At 31.9% G+C, this 17,186-nt stretch overlaps 2 protein-coding genes across 2 annotated transcripts; both read left to right on the top strand.

The window, feature by feature from the left end:
• The first annotated feature begins 1,420 nt into the window (after positions 1 to 1,420).
• LOC100820282 (CSC1-like protein At1g32090) lies at positions 1,421 to 8,473 on the top strand. Its single transcript, XM_003516799.4, has 11 exons — positions 1,421 to 1,940; positions 2,879 to 3,031; positions 3,827 to 3,962; positions 4,951 to 5,052; positions 5,205 to 5,324; positions 5,420 to 5,500; positions 5,671 to 6,011; positions 6,206 to 6,451; positions 6,729 to 7,053; positions 7,391 to 7,624; positions 7,826 to 8,473. Exons 1-11 carry the CDS (start codon positions 1,624 to 1,626, stop codon positions 8,162 to 8,164), a joined length of 2,394 nt encoding a protein of 797 aa, XP_003516847.1. The 5' UTR covers positions 1,421 to 1,623; the 3' UTR covers positions 8,165 to 8,473.
• A 1,957-nt stretch (positions 8,474 to 10,430) lies between these two features.
• LOC100804808 (4-coumarate--CoA ligase-like 6) lies at positions 10,431 to 15,755 on the top strand. The gene is made up of 6 exons (XM_003517601.5): positions 10,431 to 11,685; positions 12,066 to 12,255; positions 12,971 to 13,116; positions 13,897 to 13,964; positions 15,191 to 15,293; positions 15,497 to 15,755. The coding sequence occupies exons 1-6, from the start codon at positions 10,645 to 10,647 to the stop codon at positions 15,608 to 15,610; spliced, it is 1,662 nt and encodes a 553-aa protein (XP_003517649.2). The 5' UTR covers positions 10,431 to 10,644; the 3' UTR covers positions 15,611 to 15,755.
• Positions 15,756 to 17,186: the final 1,431 nt, after the last annotated feature.

The following is a 17,186-nucleotide window of genomic DNA, read 5'->3' as shown; positions in this document are numbered from 1 at the left end:
TTATTTATTAATTTTATGGAAAGATACCTTTAATCATACACAACAACAAAAAAACTTAATTGTTTGTGAAGTACTTTATGTGGATTAAAATTTATTTTCACCTTAAAAAATTGATTTCAAGTGTCAAATTAGTCTCCAAATTTAATAATGGTATTATCATAGATTGATTAATTTAATTGGTTTCAGTTTTAAAATAATTATTATAAAATCAATATATTTATTATATACAATAATTTATGATTAAATAATAAAATAAATAACTCTTTATACTATTAATTAATTCATATAGTATTCACTCTTTACATAATACAATTTACAGTAATTTAGATAGTGGAAAAGATTGTCATTGAAATTATATCCTCACATTCCTTAATAAAATTAAATGTAACTAAAATCATTAGATGATTGTTGACCATATCATTATAAATAATAATATAATAATAAACTCATTAAATGATGTCAGAATATATAATTACACTAATATAAAATATTATTTCTAATAATTTAAAAATCATATTATGTAAAAAAATTACATAAATTATAAATTTTTATGAATTATTATTTATATTTAAATTATATACTTTCTTTTAATATAAAGTCGTATGCATGAAGTATTAACAATATACTTTTTAACTCATTTTTTAACATATTTTTGCTATTGAATAAAATCTCGTTAGATAAAATATCTTGAATATCTTTAAAAGATATTCAAATTTATTAATTTTCAACTATATGTATAACATCAATTTTATTTTCAATCAAATGATAAATAATAACATACCTAATTAAACATATATTATAAAAGATTATAAATCATTATTTTAAAACATTATTTATCTGTATAGTTCTAAGCCTAAAATATAGTGGGGATATATGCATTATCAAAAAAAAAAAAAAAAAGTGGGGATATATGTATTTTCATGTTTGGAATAACGTAAGCCGGTTTATTGCCGCAAACATAGCTATTCACATTATTACAGCAAACTTTCCCATTATTACATGTAGATTAAAGTAAGAAGCAAAGCAAAAAGATTATTACTTTTTTTTGGTAAAGAAAGATTAGTCCCTTTAATTAAATTTCCTTTTTTTTATGCCTTTTTCAATTTTATCTGATTTGCGTGACACCATGATGCATATGATCATAGAGACATAGACATAGAAAGACAATCACAAAAACAAGACAACAGAATGATAGATTGACAGAAAATAACAGAAAACCACCAGTCCTATGTATGTGAGGTAACACACCCCAAACCAAACATTGAAATCCTTAAAAAACAGAACATGCCACACTGTTAAATGCTAATCCGTTCCTATTAGCACATGCCCCACTCCATCCCACTTGCAAAGTGCTCTCTTACTCATCACAATCAAACAAAACCCTCCTCTAATATTTTTAATTTTTTGAATAAAGTTTATTAATTGATGCTGAATAAAGTCAAACAACAGCAAAGAACCCAGTTTTTTTTTCCATCCTGCATTAAAGAATTGGGAGTTACCAAGAATCAGTTATTATTCTTTCCCTTCTCATTCTTCTATCCAATTCTCTTCCTCAACACCCCATCTTTTCTCTCTCTCACACACCCTTTCTCTCCCTAGACTCTCTCTCTTGTGGTTTCTGCAATGGCAACCCTTGCAGACATTGGGGTCTCAGCTGCCATCAACATTCTCTCAGCCTTTGCCTTCTTGCTGGCTTTTGCTCTTCTGAGAATCCAACCCATCAATGATAGAATCTACTTTCCAAAGTGGTATATCAGTGGAGATAGAAGCAGTCCAAGGAGGTCTGGTGGGAATTTTGTGGGAAAATTTGTGAACCTCAATTTCAGAACTTACCTCACTTTCCTGAACTGGATGCCACAAGCTCTCAGAATGAGTGAGTCTGAGATTATTAGCCATGCTGGCCTTGACTCTGCTGCTTTCCTTAGAATCTATACTCTCGGGTACCTTTCTCTCCTTTTACACCCTTCACATCAACTTTCACTTTTTTTTCTTCAAAACATGAAACATTGAAACACCACTCTCTATATATGGTTGACTCCCTTGTTGTGTTTGTTTTCAACTAGCTCCTGCAGTTTTCTGCTCAACTCATAATAAAATTACCATATTTTTATCTTATGTATCAAAAGATTTTATTTTTAGGCATATTCTGTAGGGTTGCTTTTAATATAATGAATTCTGGGAATTGTGACTTTTGTATGATTGATGTGATGGATTATTATGCGGCGACCATGTTTGCAAAATTGTTCCTTTTGTATTATTTTAGCATACAAGATTTTAACTTTAGTCACATTTGCTATTTTTTTCACAATTAATTTAATCATTTGAAAAAAAAGGGAGAGAATTATCTTGCGGCTGTGTTTCTGGGAATTGTGATTTTGTTTGTCGTATAATCGGTGTGTTGCATTGTTGCAGGGCCGCCATGGTTGGAAAATTGTTCTAATTCTCAAAATTTTAAGCATTCTGTGGTTGTATTTGTATTTCTATTCTATTCTATGTGTTTGATTATCAAAGAGATTCTCGAGTTATGCCGTGTGGTTTTCAACTTTCTTTTTGGTTTTGCCAGCTTTTGTTAAAGCCATTCCGTGGAAGCTTCACCTTATGGGGTGTAATCCATGTTGCTACGTTTTCCACTTCTCCTTTTACTCTCTCTCTATTTCTGTTTTCTGTTAACTTTTTTGTGTTACATGTGAGGGATGCACCTTTTATGTCTATCATATATTCATATTTTATACCATCGTGTGATTTGAACTTTACGTGGCATGACTTTTAGATCATGAAAATTAAGAGAAAGAAGCGTCTCTTTTTTCAACTTAATGTTAATGTTGAAATTATTTTGTTGTGTTATTAGCATTCTGACTAATTTTTATCTTATTTTCAGCTTAAATATTTTTGTTCCAATCACACTTGTGGCACTCCTTGTACTTATACCAGTCAACGTATCAAGTGGGACATTATTTTTCCTAAAAAAGGAATTGGTAGTGAGTGATATTGATAAACTGTCAATATCAAATGTTCCACCTAAGTCTATAAGGTACAATTGTGTTTTCCTTTTATTCTAAAACGAGAAATAAATAATTCAGAACGTGCTTTCTGAAGTAATGCTTATCTTGGGATCCAAGTTTGATGCTTCCTTCTCTTGGCATGAACTAATAGTAACTCATTGATTAGAATTTTATTAGGAAAATATAATCGAAGCATATCTTACTTTGTCACAGTCATAAGATATATGGGGTGAGGTGACAGTAAAGTAGAAGACTTAGTGTGATGATTTGTGAAAATATAATTATTCTACTAAACAAGTTTTTGAATATAATTGACAGTTTCTTATGTTGCCTGATTATGCATCTAAGGAAGTTGTTTTACATATATCTCCAAGAAAACACAAGATATCAATCAAACATGGTGTAGTACTATTTATTGTCCCAATTAATTTGTAAAGCTGAACTACTATGATCTAAGTTTCAAAACAGACTTCAGACAAATCTAGCTGCATAGTATTAGTTTTGTTTCTTCAAAGAGTTCACTTTTAAACATATACTACTAAAGCAAGATAGATATAACAAAATTTTGGAATATCTAGTAAATTAATGTCAGGGAACCTCACCCAACAAGGTTTTAAGAAAAAAAAATCATATCCAATGCCTGATATCTAGTATATACTATTTATATATTTTCCCTTCATCTCTCTCTCTCTCTTGTTTTGGTTAAACCTTATCATTTTTATTTTTATGTTTATTACAACCTACATTACATTTTCATGATACTATGTTTGTGTTATAATCTCTGTTAGTTGGCTAACAGGTAACAGCTTTATTGTAAATTTCAGATTTTTTGTTCACATAGCATTGGAATACCTGTTCACAATATGGATTTGTTTTCTGCTGTACAAAGAATATGATCATATCGCATCAATGAGATTGCATTTCTTGGCCTCACAGCGGAGGCGTGTGGACCAATTCGCAGTAAGTTGAAAGTGTTAATTCATTTTTAATAGAACATAATAAAATTAAGATTGTTTCCTATTGCTATAATTCATTTCTTGAGCTCCTCACCATTTTCTCAATTGCACTGAAGTGTTGTTACTGTGTTTTTGTGTGTGTTCATGTGTAAATAAAACTGCTCTTATTTCCTGAGTCCCTCATTGGGCCTGTATAACTCTAGCTACCACTTATGGATCAGGACTGGCTTTGTGTCTTATACCAAACTGCATAAATGCCATCAAAGATTCTCATTCAATATTCAAAAACAACTTTTTATGTTTTTTGTGCCATCATATGTATTTAAAAATTTCCAGTAAAAATGCAATTTACTGAGCCAAAATCTTCTCTTATTTGGCCATGTAATACTAAATAATTTGTATTATTTTTATTTTAAGGATTATGCTCTCAAACAGTTGGGCAGTGCTTCCCTGTCAGGGAAAAAATTGGGTTTGGGTGTCTTTTGATGGCTTTTTTATTTTTAATCTTTTTAGGGTAACACAATTGAATGGAACAGACATAAAATCGCAAGGCTTTTTTATTCAGCTAGAGTTCCATTCACTTTTTATTTCAATGTAGTATTTACACCATCTATTTACGTAGTTTCCCAACCTTGATGCTTTCTTCATTTTTACGATTTTTTATAAGGCATCATGGCTTTTTGGTGAGAAAGAATTTGATAAAACAAAAGTTGAATCCAGACTTCTACAGTTCAGTGCCTGAATACTGTTGTTATTATTTGCCTGAATACTTGTATAAAGGGGCCTTGGAACTCCAGTGGAGATGTAAGATATGGCGGTGGGACTGATGCTTAAACATTATCTTAGATCAAATATTAAACTCTTATAGCAAAGACGTAATGGTTTTAGAAAACCTTTCAGTTTGGATCGTCATTCCTATGAATGCTGATTTCCCCTTCTAATTTCCTTCGAGCCATCTTTTCAAATCCTCAGGGTTTGTGTGCTTTTTGCAGGTAGTTGTCAGGAATATCCCTCATATGTCTGGCCATACAATATCAGATACCGTGGATAGCTTCTTTCAAACAAACCACCCAGAACATTATATAGGACACCAGGTAATAATTTTTATTATAGTCTTGATTGGGGAAGTTTATTAAAGATTAAATGATCTGAATTTATACATGGTGTTAATGTAGATTTATGTTAATTCAGCAGAACATTTCTTTACATTAAATCATATTCATATTGTTATGTATGCATTTTTCAGGCTGTCTACAATGCAAATAAATTTGCTAAATTTGCAAAAAGAAGAGATAGACTCCAAAATTGGCTGGACTATTACCAGCTTAAGTTTGAGAGACATCCTGACAAGAGGCCAACTGTCAAGGTATGTAATTGCTAGGAATGCAAACAGTACAATATGTGACTTAAAAACAATCTGTTTGGACCCTGGCTCTGACATTGTTATCTTCTTGTTTTAAGAATGGATTTTTAGGATTTTGGGGTGGGAAAGTTGATGCTATCGAGTACTACAAACATTCAATTAAGGAACTTGATACGATGGTAAGTCATGTTTGTTTCTCTTTTCTGCAGCATGCTTCCTTTTTACAGTTATTTCCTTTTTTTGTTGAAATTTTGTTAGGCAATTTTCCGTGTCCTTAAGCTAATACATTTGCTTCAATTATTTCGGTTGAGGTACTTTAATATATAGCTATGTTGCTTATCTTATACAGATGACAATGGAACGTCAGAAAATTATAAAAGATCCCAAATCTATTTTGCCAGTTGCTTTTCTTTCATTCAAATCCCGATGGGGAGCATCAGTTTGTGCGCAAACCCAACAAAGCAAGAATCCTACACTCTGGCTGACTGATTGGGCCCCAGAGCCACGTGACGTATATTGGCAGAACTTGGCCATACCATTTGTTTCTTTAAACATTCGAAAGCTTATAATATCATTGTCTGTGTTTGCCTTGGTATTCTTCTACATGATTCCCATTGCTTTTGTGCAATCTCTTGCCAATTTGGAGGGTCTTGAAAGAGTTGCTCCTTTCCTCAGACCAGTTATAGAATTGTAAGTTAACTTAAATTTGTTTTTGAATATATAATAGAGAAAGTAATTACTCTAGAAACTGATGAATATTGTTCTTGAATTGTAAGTTATTGGCTTAATAAAGTTGTACTCATGCTTGGAGTTGACTACTTACCTGCTTCTTTTAGTCTCATGTCTTATACTTAGCCTCACAAAGGATTTTTGGCTTTTGGCAGGAAATTCATCAAGTCCTTTCTACAAGGTTTTCTTCCTGGTTTGGCCCTTAAAATATTTTTGTACATTCTACCCACAGTTCTAATGATCATGTCAAAAATTGAGGGATATATTGCATTGTCAACACTTGAGCGGAAGACAGCAGCAAAATATTATTATTTTATGCTGGTGAATGTTTTCTTGGGAAGCATAGTGACTGGGACTGCATTTCAGCAACTGCATGCTTTCCTTCACCAGTCACCTACTCAGTATGTCTTTAATTAAGAAGTTCTGAGTTAAAGCAGTGACTGACTGGCTATATATTGTGTTTAGATTTGCTCTATTCTTGAATCAACCTTGCAGTTTCATATATTTAATGCAATAAATACTATAACCTTTTTGCGACTTTATTGAATTTTACACTGTATTTGGTAAATCTTTTCTGTTCTTTTTCATTGTCTCAGGATTTTTTTTTTCTCTCTAGTTAAAAAACTCATTTTTACTTTCCACTTGATTGGTCTTTGTGAATTTTATTATTGGCTATAGGATTCCTAGAACGATTGGAGTTTCCATTCCAATGAAGGCTACCTTCTTTATGACATACATAATGGTTGATGGATGGGCTGGAATTGCTGGTGAGATTCTCAGATTAAAGCCATTGGTTATATACCATCTCAAAAACATGTTCTTAGTTAAAACCGAAAGAGATAGAGGGAAGGCCATGGACCCTGGGAGTGTGGACTTTCCAGAGACTATTCCAAGTCTTCAACTATACTTCCTTCTTGGAATTGTGTATGCTGTGGTGACACCAATCCTTCTTCCCTTCGTACTAGTCTTCTTTGCCTTTGCATATTTGGTTTACCGTCATCAGGTCAGTGTCTCTGCTAGTCTGATCTTAAAACATGCGTCTTTTGCTAAGTAGGGTTTACAAACATGGTAGCTTCAAGATTTCTAGGATTTTGGAAGTCTCAGATATTTCCAAACCATAGCAGGAATAACAATGAGATAAAAGCAATAGCTGTTATTTTTTGTCCATGAAAATAATCATAATGTTAACTTTACCTAATTTTTTCAACATGTATGCTGCATCTGCATGAGGGAACACTGCTCATGAGCTTGTAACACTTTTGTCTGAAAATGCAATGATACAGGATGGCGTGTGTGATGTGTAGTCTAAATATATTTTGTTATGATGCTTAATTATGCAGATAATCAATGTCTACAACCAACAGTATGAAAGTGCTGCTGCATTTTGGCCACTTGTTCACAGCCGCATTATCGCAAGCTTGCTAATATCCCAGCTTCTTCTGTTGGGTCTTCTTAGCACCAAAAAGGCAGCTAAATCCACACCTTTACTCGTCATATTACCAATATTGACATTTGCATTCCACAAGTTCTGCCAGAGACGTTTTGAGCCAGCATTTAGGAAGTACCCTCTTGAGGTAAGATATGCACCATGCAATAGGCCAATATTACAAATTGCCAACTAGGAAGGGGTACCAAACCCTTGGAATAGTGTAGTTTTCTCTAAACTTAACTTCCTTTTGTTTATTATTGGAGGTGGCTACATGTTATGTGATATTGTTCATAGTTTATGATTGTATTGTATTGGAAACTGATTTCTCTTTCTCTTAACTATTCAGGAAGCAATGTCAAAGGATTTATTAGAGAAGAGCACAGAACCTGACTTGAACATAGAGGCTTATTTGGCTGATGCTTACTTGCACCCAATCTTCAGGTCATTTGAGGTAGACGACGAATTGGTTGAAGTCAGAGTAGATAATCACCAAACTAATGTAGCTGATTCCCAACCAAGTGAGCCTAGTTCACCATCTCCACCACATCATGTGCAACAACCATCCCCACCCCATCATATCCATGAACCATCTCCACCTCAATATAGTGAGTATCAAACTTCACCACCAAGTTATTACTACCAATACCATCCTCCATCCCCACCCCATTATGTTTATCAATACTAAGTTGAGCCTTCTTGAACCAGTGCATATCAATTAACCATGTTGCTTGAGACCCCTTACCAAAAATTTAGTGTTTCAATCAACTTAGATATGTTTTTTTTATTTTTATCTATCCATCGCAAATGTAAATGTTTATTTTTTCCTTACATGTAAATGCTTTGGATTCTTCTAAATATGCGGTGGCTAAAGTAGGCAGGATTTTACTTGATCAAGCTGCTAGAGAGGTTTTTATGTTTGCCAAATTGATTTGTTTTGATTAATAGGGTGATTGCCTTGAATATTGCTATTATGAAAGTGATTCAATTTATGCAATCCTCGGAGTGGTCTTCGGTGGTTTTAGAAATATAATATAATGTGGAGAGAAAAAGAAATCATTCCACTAATACTGTTTTTACTATCAATTCATGAATAATGATTATCTTCCTTGACAATAAAAATCAGTGGCAGACTAGACATTAGCCTTGTTTTCATACGTTCATTTTTTAGGGTGCATTTTTAACTCACGAATTTGCCTCGGTGAAAGTCAGAGTTTAGATTAGGTTTGAAATTAAAAGGGAGTGAGGATATATAAAATATTGTCTCAATGAAAAACATCTTATAGAAAGGGCTTAAGATTCAATTGCATTTACTTATTATATTTATCTATTTTTGGGCAAGGGAGCTTATGAATTATGATAGTGTCTATAATTCTTTAGGGGTACATTATAGTATAATTGTGCTCTACGGCCTTAAATTTGTTACCCCATAATTTAAATGTTAGCCGTTGTTCAAATTATGATTCCTTTCCCATTATGATAATCTCTCCCCTAAATTAGTAACATATTAATTATCTAATGAATGTGTAACCAAACATAGATGTATCACATTAGCTGCACATGTCTCCTTGGTGCAATAGTATGCTGCGAACTAAACTTGTGCAACCATTAAAAATAATTCTAATCACGCAAACCTTCCATGTCATGTGACACGGTATGTGTTGTGCCCATCTAGGTGGTGTGGTGCATAGTGTCACCATGTACCGGAAGGCTATGCATATAGGGTCTATTGGAAGAGTTTATTTACATCTAATTTTGACTTATGCTATAAGTATTTAGGAAAGCTTATGAAAACAATTTATAATATGTACTTAAGTTATTTTCGGTTAATACCAACGAGCTCTATAGAATAATTTATGAAGTTCTGTATAAAAAAAGAATAATTTGTAAAAATATTTTATTCTTTCATACATAGATATAACTTATGCATAAATATTTATGTGATAAGTACTTTTTTTTAGAGGGATCTGATAAGTATTTATTTAATAAGAGAATATGAGTTATATATTTATAATGTAAAAAGTTTTATATCGTCATTTAATTATAATTAATTATGTATGATAAGTTTGTTAATTTTTAAAATAAATATTTTAAAAGTTTTATTAATGATAAATTATGATCGGATGATTAAATAAAATTGTTTTACATGCTAGATGACTATTAAATTCATTTATAAATCCTAAATTAAGTTACTTATCCAAAAAGATATAATATGACCAAATATTATATTATTTGAGTGCATAAGTGTTGGTTGCTATGTGTTTGAAGCACGAAGTCCATGCTTATGTAAATTCTAACTTTATATATAAAAAAGAATAATTGTTAGATGAAATAGTTACAAATTAGTTATAAATTATTAACTATTCTTTTTATTATAAATTATCTTACGATAAATTAGTTACGAATTACTTATAAATATTTTTATAGTTAATTCTAATGAATAATATTACTATGGTAAAGACTAAAAGAAAATTATAATATAAAATATAAGGAACTAAAAATACTATTTTTAAACTATAAGAGGTATAAAAGAATTAAAATATAAATTATAATGACTAAAAAAATAACTTTCAAATTACATGAACTAAAAAAAATTAAAATATAAACTATAAGAACTAAAAAAATGACTTTCAAACTATAAGGATTAAAAATACAAATGATAATTAAAGATCAAATGAATAATTAAATCTTTCTAATTAAATGATAAAAATATCTTAAAGATGTGTAAACTAAATAGATATATTGGTTTTATTATAGTTGCAGATTAAGATAATAGATCTTGAATTCCTTGTTGAAAAAAAAGGTCATGCATTATATATATATATATATATATATATATATATATATATATATTGTTTTTTTTTTTTTGAAACTCCACGTGTGAAGGAAAGGAGATACTTACTAGCCATAATGCCATATTAAATTTGGATATCCACAAAAAGAATTTCTATGCTTCTGCTCTTTTTCACACCCAACGTTCATTCCATTATTCTAATTGCTGAGCACAATGTTCCCAAGTTTCCACGTTCCGATGTCCCCCCACCACACACACACACACACTAGCTTCACTCTCAAGCCGACTCTACTCACTCTAGTGGACCGCTTTAACTCTTCATAATTCCATTTCATTGCACATTTGCGCCCTTCTCAGTTCTCTCAATCAAATCCATGGCAACAAACGCAAACTGCGAAATGCCCCTCACACACCACCCTCATTGGTTCTCTCCAAAATCCGGAATTTACCACAGCAAACACGCCCCCGTGGACCTTCCCAACGACCCTTTTCTCGACCTTGTTTCCTTCATTTTTTCCCACCGCCACAATGGGGTTTCGGCCCTCGTTGATTCTTCATCTGGGTGTTCCATTTCCTACCCAAAGTTGCTACCTTTGGTAAAATCCGTTGCTTCTGGTCTTCACAGAATGGGTGTTTCACAAGGTGACGTGGTTCTGCTTCTTCTCCCTAATTCCATTTACTATCCCATTGTGTTCTTGGCTGTTCTCTATATAGGTGCTATTGTTACACCCTTGAATCCTCTTAGTAGTGTCTATGAAATACGCAGGCAGGTTAGTGAGTGTGGTGTGAGTCTGGCTTTCACTGTGCCTGAAAATGAGAAGAAACTTGAGCCATTGGGAATTTCTGTTATTGCTGTGCCAGAAAATGAGAAGGGTTTGAAGGATGGTTGTTTTTCATGCTTTTGTGATTTGATTTCTTGTGACTTTGATTTGCCTAAGAGACCTGTTATTAAGCAGGATGACACTGCTGGGATACTGTATTCTTCAGGGACTACTGGTGTGAGCAAAGGGGTTGTTCTGTCCCACAAGAATCTTGTTGCTATGGTTGAGCTTTTTGTGAGGTTTGAAGCTTCTCAATATGAAGGCTCTTGCTTGAGGAATGTGTATCTGGCTGTTTTGCCGATGTTTCATGTGTATGGTTTGTCGCTGTTTGCTGTGGGATTGCTGTCTTTGGGTTCTACTGTTGTTGTGATGAGGAAATTTGACATTGATGAGGTTGTCAGGGTAATTGATGAATATAAAGTTACACACTTTCCTGTTGTTCCGCCGATGTTGACAGCATTGATAAAGAGGGCAAAGGGTGTCAATGGCGGTGAGTTTCAGAGTTTGGTACAAGTCTCCAGCGGTGCAGCACCTTTGAGCATGGGAGTTATTAATGAGTTCATCCGAGCTTTCCCTAATGTTGATTTTATACAGGTAAAATACTGTTATTCAAAGAATGCAAGTCATCTGCCAGCATTCATATAATTACTAGAGTCAATACCATATATGTGTGTGTGTGTGTGTGTTGTAATAAGCTGAATGCTGATGCCATTTCATTTAATAAGTTATACCAGATTGTGGTAAATGAAAAGAAACACTGGAAATACTTGAATGAACTTTTACGGTTTAGTTTGAAAGTGATACAAGCAAAAAGCATGTTGGATGTAAATACCACTGACAAATACTCTTATTGTGCCATTAATATTTACATCACAACTACTACTGGACCATTAAAATTGAACTTTATTTGTTTATGGTATTGTTGCTTCCCTAGATTTTTAAGAATGTGCAACTGTAAGATTGTTTCTTTCTAGGGTTATGGAATGACTGAGTCAACTGCAGTAGGAACACGTGGATTCAATACTGAAAAGTTTCGCAATTATTCTTCAATAGGGTTATTGGCTCCAAACATGGAGGCAAAAGTGGTAGACTGGAATACTGGTGCATTTTTGCCCCCAGGCAGCAGTGGTGAGCTTCGGTTGAGAGGGCCTTCAATTATGACGGGTAAAACTCTGTTTTCCTGAATTGATATAAAATAGAAAGAATTGACCATATTTCCATGTATAGAATATTTGTCAACAATAATCAATATCACGGTTTATTATATTTCATCTACACCAAAATTTGGCTGAGAAGCTCCATTTATGTTTAGTATTCTTCCAGTGAGTGATTATAAGCTTATCTGTTACAGTATTTCTAGCTATAAATATATGAATGGAGCAAGTAGTTTAGTTTTTGTGGGTGTTTGGGAACAACTTATTTCTCAGAAATAATTAGTTATTTTACAAAAAGCTTTTTGAAAGTTGATAAAAATAAGCTATTATTTCTTCAAAATAACTTGAACCAAACACACATTTACTTGTTTTAATTATTACAATCAGATGTTGCTTCCATTGACACCTGTTCAGTTAAGATACTTGTCATGTCCTTGCCAGTAAAATGCTACCAAAAATTTTCTGTTTGTTTGGATTAAGTTTGTTGCTGCGACTTTTTGTCTCTGTAATTTAAATTTCTCTTCAAGGCAACTGGTTAAGTTTGTTGTTTGGATTAAGACTGTGAATTTAAATTTCTCTTCAAGGAAACTGGTTAAGTTTGTTGCTGCGACTTTTTGTCTCTGTAATTTTCCTATATTAGAGGGGTGTGTGTGTTCCTCTGCTCCTATTTTATTGATTTTTCAATTGAAATACGTTAATTTGAATTTTTCTACTTAATTTCTCAGGATACTTGAATAATGAGGAAGTTACAATGTCAACAATTGATAAAGATGGTTGGTTACATACTGGAGATGTTGTTTATTTTGATCATGATGGGTATTTACACATATCTGACCGCTTGAAAGATATCATCAAATACAAAGGCTTTCAGGTATCTAATTTTTGGATTAATAATTTTAATTTTCTAATGGTAGTATTGTGGGAGATGCAATGAGTCTGTAGTAGGTTCAAAGTTCAAACCCCACCCCCTTTCCCCTCCTCCTCTCTGTTGGGTTGGGTTCTCCCTTGGACAAACAAATAAATACATTCAGAAGTTGACAAAAATGCACTCTGTTTGGAACTATACCTGTACTATGTACTTATAAATGTAATAATGTATAACAAATACCAATAGGCTTTCTTTATTTGGCGCACATTGGTGCTGCTGATAGTAGATCACCAGTATTTTGAGATAGATTTCCATGCTTATTAATATCAGACTGAATATTTTTCTCAAGCATCTAGTATTTGTTTAAAAATTTCATTTACATGGTAAATAACTTCAAAAGCTTCCCATTTTCAAATGCGTGGGCATAGTACAACTGTTGTTCAGAGGAACACATGAAATGCTTATTGGGTTGATCAAATATAATCTAAATCAACTTAGAATGACATGAAATATGTAGTAAAAACTTTAAAATACTGAATGAAAAATTGTGGATTTTGATATATATTTTCAGTAGAAACTGCAAAACTTGTTGTAAAGCTCTTTGATTTCTAGTTTTAAAAAGGGTTACTTTTTAGGAGCTAGGGTTGTATTTTCCGAATACATTTTTCTATATATTGCATGATTTTCAATCACGGGGTGGATATGTTGTTTTATATTATAATTTATGTTTACACAATTTGTCTTGCACATGTATTCTTACATATGGCATATGATCTGTTACAGATTGCTCCTGCCGATTTAGAAGCTGTGTTAATTTTGCATCCTGAAGTAGTTGATGTTGCTGTTACACGGTAAGTATGAACTCTATGAAGGGTTATTCTTCCTATACCCAACAAATTTCTTCTACATCCAACATTTTTAAAAATTCCAACTTTATCATTTTTTTACTTCTTCCGTAAGGCCAATCCGTAATCCGTATGGCCCCATACGGATTGTTAAAATTATATTTTACAAAATAATTTAAAATTAATGGTTCAAGCAAGTCTCGTGACTTTTGCATTATTAATACATTCTAACCAATTGAGCTAACAGATCAATTATGTTAAAAAATAATTAACGTCGATATATATAATACTAAAATTTTTAATATACATTTAAAACACATATAAATTTTTTATTAAATCTATATGTAAACTTATATTTAAAATTTATATATGTAAAAAAATATTATTAGATCAAAATTAATTAAAATTTATTACGTAAACTTATATGTGTATTAAATATACATTAGAAATTTTAGTGGTAGTTAATTATTTTTTAACATAATTGGTTTATTAGCTCAGTTGGTTAGAGCGTTTTTTTTTTTTTTTGTTTCAGAGAATTTATGTGATACATCACACCAATCTAGTATTTAATAATTCCTAAAATAATGAAGTTATATGTAAGGGTATTTTTGATTTTTTCCTTTTATTGTTGGGTGTATTGGAAAAAATGTTGGATGCAAGAAGAAAATCCCCTCTATGAAACATAGACACCTACACTACCCTGCATATATATCAAATGAAGTTAAAATATAAACAAATTGAGAAAAGGTCTAAAATGATAATTAAGGCTTATATATTCTTGTATATTCATCTTATAATAATGAGCTTAAACAATAATTTTTTTAATACTGCGTATTTTATATTACATTTGAAACTGATTTTTCTGAATATTTCAACAATGTAAATATTTTTTTATAATATTAGCGTCCTTAAGGTGTCCATCCATATAGGGATATCAACTCAAGTCTTTGAACCAATAGAATAGTCAGCTCAATAAACTTTTTAGTGAACTCCAATGAGGAGTGGCAAAAATGTGTCTTGAGTTTTGGGTAGGTGTCAGTGTCAGAAACATGTTCAACACTCCGATACCTCAAGCAAGAGGAGTGTCCTTGTTCCATAGCTCCCACTTGTCCTGCATGTGTGGCCTGCATTTATAGGTGGCAGCTACCTTGTTCGTTGGCTTTATTAGTTTTTTTGAATGATCCATTTTTCTACATGTGTTTCTTTGTGTACATAATCATTTCCCATTTCAGTGCAATGGATGAAGAAACTGGGGAGATCCCAGTGGCATTTGTGGTCAGAAAGGTTGGAAGTGTGCTGTCTCCAAAGCATATTATGGATTTTGTTGCTGAGCAGGTTCGTTCCAATAAGACAAACTTTAAGTGCTAAATTGACTCCTGAATCAATGCCCTAATGTCTATAGCCATAGGAATGATTTTTCCACTTTGCAGAAGCATTTATGCATCATGATCAAGGTGTTGCATCAGCTAGCTACCATTTGAATATGTTATTGTTTAGCTACTTAAGACTTTTTGCCATTTGTAACTCTTCTGTGGCAGGTTGCTCCATATAAGAAGGTTAGGAAAGTGTTCTTCACTGACAAGATACCAAGGTCTGCCACTGGGAAGATCCTACGAAAGCAGCTGAGGAATTACTTGACTTCTAATCTATAGTGCATTTTTTAGGACTCACCTCAAGTGTTACATATTGAAAATTTACCAGGACATTTTGGAAAGTGGATTATCTTAAGTCAATTTGTTGAGTGAATGTATTCATAGATGCTTTATGAGGGCTACTAAAGGATTGGAGAACACTAAATCATGATATCACATCCCCAGAAATTTCTGCCCTGCCCTACATATTTCCTAATAAAATAATACTCATGCCTTTTTTTTTTCTTCTAGTCATCGTTGTATCCTATGTTAAATCAATTTCTGAAATAGTAATGGAACGATTTCATTGCTTTCAAAGAAAGAAAAAAGAGAGGGACTTAATACATGAAGGATAGTGTAATGAATTAGCCAACTAAAAGCAACACAATAAATAAATGAGAGCATGTTTGGAATTCCGTTGGATCAAGCTTGAACAAAAGTTGGCAAAATATACTCCTTGTTATCTTTTGATTTGAACGGACGTTTGGGAGGTAATGAAACGGAATTTCAAACATACACTGAATCGTGAAATCCTGCAGGTATTCTATAAAATTAACTTGTGAGTGTTGAGATGACAGTCATGTTACATTCATGTGACAACTTCGTGGCAAATGTTTATGTTATTTTAAGAATGTTCTTTGCTCCTAGAAATTTTTATAAAACTTAAATTTTACTTCTGATAAAATTGAAACTTCAATTATAGTTAATTATTTTTTTTATCTTAGTCATTTTTTATATGTAATATTTTTGCTTTTAAATAAGTTATATAAATATTATATTGTTTTAAAAATATGTTTATATAAATAAATTAAATTAAATTTTTATAAAACTTGTCACACTTATTTTTACATCTATCATGGTATTAAATTATGAAATATGTAAGTTAGATTTTAAAAAATGTCAATAAGTTAAATTCAAATAATTAATGTCAGACTTAAACATATTTGTTCTAACTTATTTTCACCCATATGCTTCAGTGACAAATAAGTGATTTAAATATAAATTTATTGTCAAAACCTCTAATACGTGCTCTCTAATAACCTAACTAAGGAGTTTCAATACTTGGATCAATTTAAATAATCTTAGCACACTTTTTTAATATTAGGAATAAAATTTTAGATTTCTTTAGTGCTTGATGTGTTCCAAACCTAATATTTTTTCACTCAATTATAAGTATAACAAGACAAACTTAGGAACAGGTGTTCCAAACTAAAAAATATTTATTTATTATAAATTTTAGTTTATATAAAAATAAATATCTATCTTATGTACTACATATATTTAGATCATTTATTAATATAATATACTAATCTTAATATTACATATTGTAGCATTAAAATTAACATATATATTAAAATACATAATAATAAATACTCACGGATCCAATAATTAAACAAGAGGAATAATAGCATGCGAGTCATACTACAGCTATATTAATCTTGCGTCTAATCTAATAAATACGTGAAAGCTACTCTAACACCAACACGTGGATTCAATTGATTCCAAAAGTGAAACCTAACATACACGTCGTGAAAAATGAAAATACACGTCTTATAAATCCTTTCGAAAACTCCTATAAAAAAAATCCTTTCGAAAA

Source organism: Glycine max, chromosome 1 (assembly GCF_000004515.6).
Source record: "Glycine max cultivar Williams 82 chromosome 1, Glycine_max_v4.0, whole genome shotgun sequence".
NCBI classification, from domain to species: Eukaryota; Viridiplantae; Streptophyta; class Magnoliopsida; order Fabales; family Fabaceae; genus Glycine; species Glycine max.
Note: the sequence above shows the minus strand (reverse complement) of the source record. Positions and strands in the feature narration are given on the sequence as shown.

Excerpts from the sequence above, each read along its gene's own strand:
- LOC100820282 (XM_003516799.4), top strand. The coding sequence starts at position 1,624 with ATGGCAACCCTTGCAGACATTGGGGTCTCAGCTGCCATCAACATTCTC. Across the intron at positions 3,032-3,826 it reads GTTCCACCTAAGTCTATAAG|ATTTTTTGTTCACATAGCAT; the intron begins GTACAATTGTGT and ends TGTAAATTTCAG. Across the intron at positions 6,452-6,728 it reads CTTCACCAGTCACCTACTCA|GATTCCTAGAACGATTGGAG; the intron begins GTATGTCTTTAA and ends TATTGGCTATAG.
- LOC100804808 (XM_003517601.5), top strand. The coding sequence starts at position 10,645 with ATGGCAACAAACGCAAACTGCGAAATGCCCCTCACACACCACCCTCAT. Across the intron at positions 13,117-13,896 it reads TCAAATACAAAGGCTTTCAG|ATTGCTCCTGCCGATTTAGA; the intron begins GTATCTAATTTT and ends GATCTGTTACAG. Across the intron at positions 15,294-15,496 it reads TGGATTTTGTTGCTGAGCAG|GTTGCTCCATATAAGAAGGT; the intron begins GTTCGTTCCAAT and ends CTTCTGTGGCAG.